At 53.9% G+C, this 3,008-nt stretch overlaps 1 protein-coding gene across 1 annotated transcript; it reads left to right on the top strand.

Moving 5' to 3' along the window:
- Positions 1 to 199: 199 nt before the first annotated feature.
- On the top strand, positions 200 to 1,362 carry Pmar_PMAR013074 (hypothetical protein; the record flags this gene model as incomplete). The annotated part of the gene is made up of 2 exons (XM_002779951.1): positions 200 to 668; positions 713 to 1,362. The coding sequence occupies 2 exons, from the start codon at positions 200 to 202 to the stop codon at positions 1,360 to 1,362; spliced, it is 1,119 nt and encodes a 372-aa protein (XP_002779997.1).
- Between the last annotated feature and the right edge of the window lie 1,646 nt (positions 1,363 to 3,008).

Genomic DNA, 3,008 nt, shown 5'->3' with positions numbered 1-3,008 from the left:
ATCGATTACTGTGCTGCTAAGAGTGTGTATTCGTACAGAACTTGAGTGCAGGTAGTGCGCTTGTTGTTATTGTCCTAGGGTCGTAGTATTGGTTGCTCTAGCTCGAGTTCCCTTATCGTGTTGTTCTCAGAGTTCATTAACCGATACCCCGACACCTTTTTGGTAGCAGCTCCTTGTTACGAACGATTACAACTACGAGATGGTTGGTTCAGCTTCTGGTTCTACCCCTACTCTGTCCCGAGCGGAGGGGGAGGGCCCTCGGGCCCCTTTGGTGCGTCGTGATCCTAAGGAGGCAGCTGAGGAGGCCTATGACGAGTTCATTCATGCTGAGTTGGGTGAGGCGGCGGCTAAGCAGGCGGCCGAGATGGCGAGGCGTTCAGTTGAAGAGTATAACCGCGTGTTAGAGGAAAGGTCACCCCCTCAAGCGATCCCGACACTGAAGCATCAAAGTATGGTTACTGAATCGGCTGAGGACAACAAGCAGGCCGAGTTATCACAGACGAGAGGCATGTTGGCGCCTCTCCTCACTGGTCAGACGTTGCAAGTGGTGACCGCCCAGATGCCGGAGAGATATGATGGAGTCTCCAACCTAAGGATCTGGTTCCGAAGGTTCGAGGCAGATGCCAGGGCGGCCGGTTGGAATGAGCACATGATGGCCGAGAGATTGGGTAGCTTCTTCAGGGATTCCTATTTTGACACTTGGGATGAGAAGTTCTCATTGAGAACGCTGGCAAGAAGGACTTCGCTGCTGATCGAGAGATGATGTTACGACTCTTTGACCTGATTCGTCTCGACGAGGCCTTGGAGAAGTTTCACGCCTTATCTTGGGACGGGAAGGGTCATGTCAGTCAGTTCATGGCCATCTTGAAGCGGGCCCTGGAGGAGTACGACAAGATGTTACCGGCGGAGGCGAAACTTCCCCCTTTGGCTAAGAGTCGTATGTTGTTGGATCGGCTTACTGCCTGTGCCCCGGAGGGAGCCAGGCCGGTTTTGAGAAGGCGTCGACCTAAGGGTATGACTGAGGTCTGCCAGATTATAGAGGATTACAGGGGGAAGCAGTCTCGGACGGCCAAGCACGCTGCGGCGGCTGTGTCCGAGGATGAGCATGCGTGCCCCGCGGCGGTGGCACAACACTCCCCAGACAAGGACAAGCAGCTGGCTTCGCTTATTGAATCACAGACTAAGGCTATCAACGCTATGCATACTTCGCAGAATTCCCTGCTTGGGTCCCTGAAGGACATCCTCAAGGCTCAACAAGATCCTGGTCGTAAGGATAGGGACATGCGTGCAGGACCCACGCAGCCCAGGAGACAGCTGATGCGGTGTGGGATCTGTGAGGCCCCCGGCCCGGGAAGCACATGAGTTTGGTCTTGCCCCACGAGTCGTGGGCCACGACAGCATCGCCTTCACTTTATGGCACCACTCCATGAGGGCTCGTCCTATCAAGTCAAGACTTCTCTGTATCTCCTGCTCGGACGCATACCGGACAAGTACAATATCGTCATCTGCATAAACAATAGTAACCCATGCCGACAGCGCCTCGCAAAAACTCAGCATGAAACAGTTGTAAGTCCATGGAGAGGTCACCCCTCCCTGAGGCGTTCCTCTTGTAAGGCATTTTTCTGAAAAATTTTTTTATTAACACTGGCCGCCGTGATAGAGTTTGATTCTCCGACCGCTGAGATAGTCTTCAAGCAGAAGTAAACGTGAGGCAAACCTTGCTGCGTGTACACAAGGGGGAAACTCAATGTGGGGCGCCACCCGATTGTAGATGAGGCGATCAAACAACCTCGCTAGTCCCGTCGATATCGTGATTGGCCTCCAGGACTTTGGCTCCCAGGGCGGGCAGCCATTCCGCTTAGGAAGTGTGATGACAGATCCTTGCTTCAGAGTACCGGGGATCCTACGGTGGGCCACGTAAGCTGAGAATAGACCGCAAAAAAAAGACGGGCCCCCGTTCTACAGCTAGCTTGAGGGCGGTGATGGGCACACAGTCTTCCCCAGAGCACGATTTAGCATTCAGCTTCGCTAGGCCACCAAGCAGCTCTTCCCGACTGACCGGATCCGCCAGGACTGGCAAAGACCTCAGATGCTTCAAATTGCCGCACACTTCCTGCCGAGCAGGTGACTGTTCCTGAGAGTCGGGCTCCTCGCCTGGGAAAAGCTTCTCCGTCAGCTCCTTCGCGGAGATGTATGATAATACCGCGGGACGCCGCGATTCCTTCCACCTTTGATGGTATCGGAGAGCTTCATGTGGTGTTGCTATCGACGATACTGCATCTCTGGCATGCTGATTGCGGCGCCTCTTCTTAGTCCGACGCAGTTGTCTCGTTGCTCTCCGCAGCTCTGCCCTGACTTCCGTGGAACCATTCGTCCGTTGGAGTCTTCTGCGCAACCAGGCGACTTTCTGCTACCATCAGCTCAACTTCGATGTTCCACCAGACAGTCTGGTCCAGACTGGACGGCCTTCCTCACGCCTCTTTGGTTTATAGCGACACAGTTCCACAGTTTCGCGCAGACTGTGGCAGACTTGAGCGGTGAAAGTCTCCACCGAGGGCCAGCTGGAGGGGAGCAGCTCCGAGAGTGAGGGGAGACTTCTACAAATGATTTCTGCAAACTTCTCCTCATCAAACTTCTTTCTCCCATGCCATGGGGGAGCATGAGCTGGTTTCGTCGCTTCACCGATAGAGAACTTGATGAGTGCATGATCTGAAATCTCGGACATTAGATGCGCTCACGCTACTTCCCAGCCCATGGCTGACGAGGTCTTGAGAGCACAGTGTCACATCAATATGTGAGGTACTATCCCGACCATCGACTGTGTTCCGATGACTACGAAAAGTTGGTTGGGAATCAGGGTCATTCATGATATGCAGGCCTTTGGAGACAGCCCAGTCCTCGAAAATCAATCCTCTGCGCCTCTGATATGACCCTCCATTTCCCGGTTGCCCCCATGCTGCACTCCATGCATTCGTGTCACAACACAGGATAGAGCGCCTATCTAGATT

Source organism: Perkinsus marinus (genome assembly GCF_000006405.1).
Source record: "Perkinsus marinus ATCC 50983 genomic scaffold scf_1104296945006, whole genome shotgun sequence".
Taxonomy (NCBI): Eukaryota; Perkinsozoa; order Perkinsida; family Perkinsidae; genus Perkinsus; species Perkinsus marinus.
The sequence above is the reverse complement of the archived record's forward strand: the minus strand, read 5'-3'. Positions and strand labels throughout refer to the sequence as shown.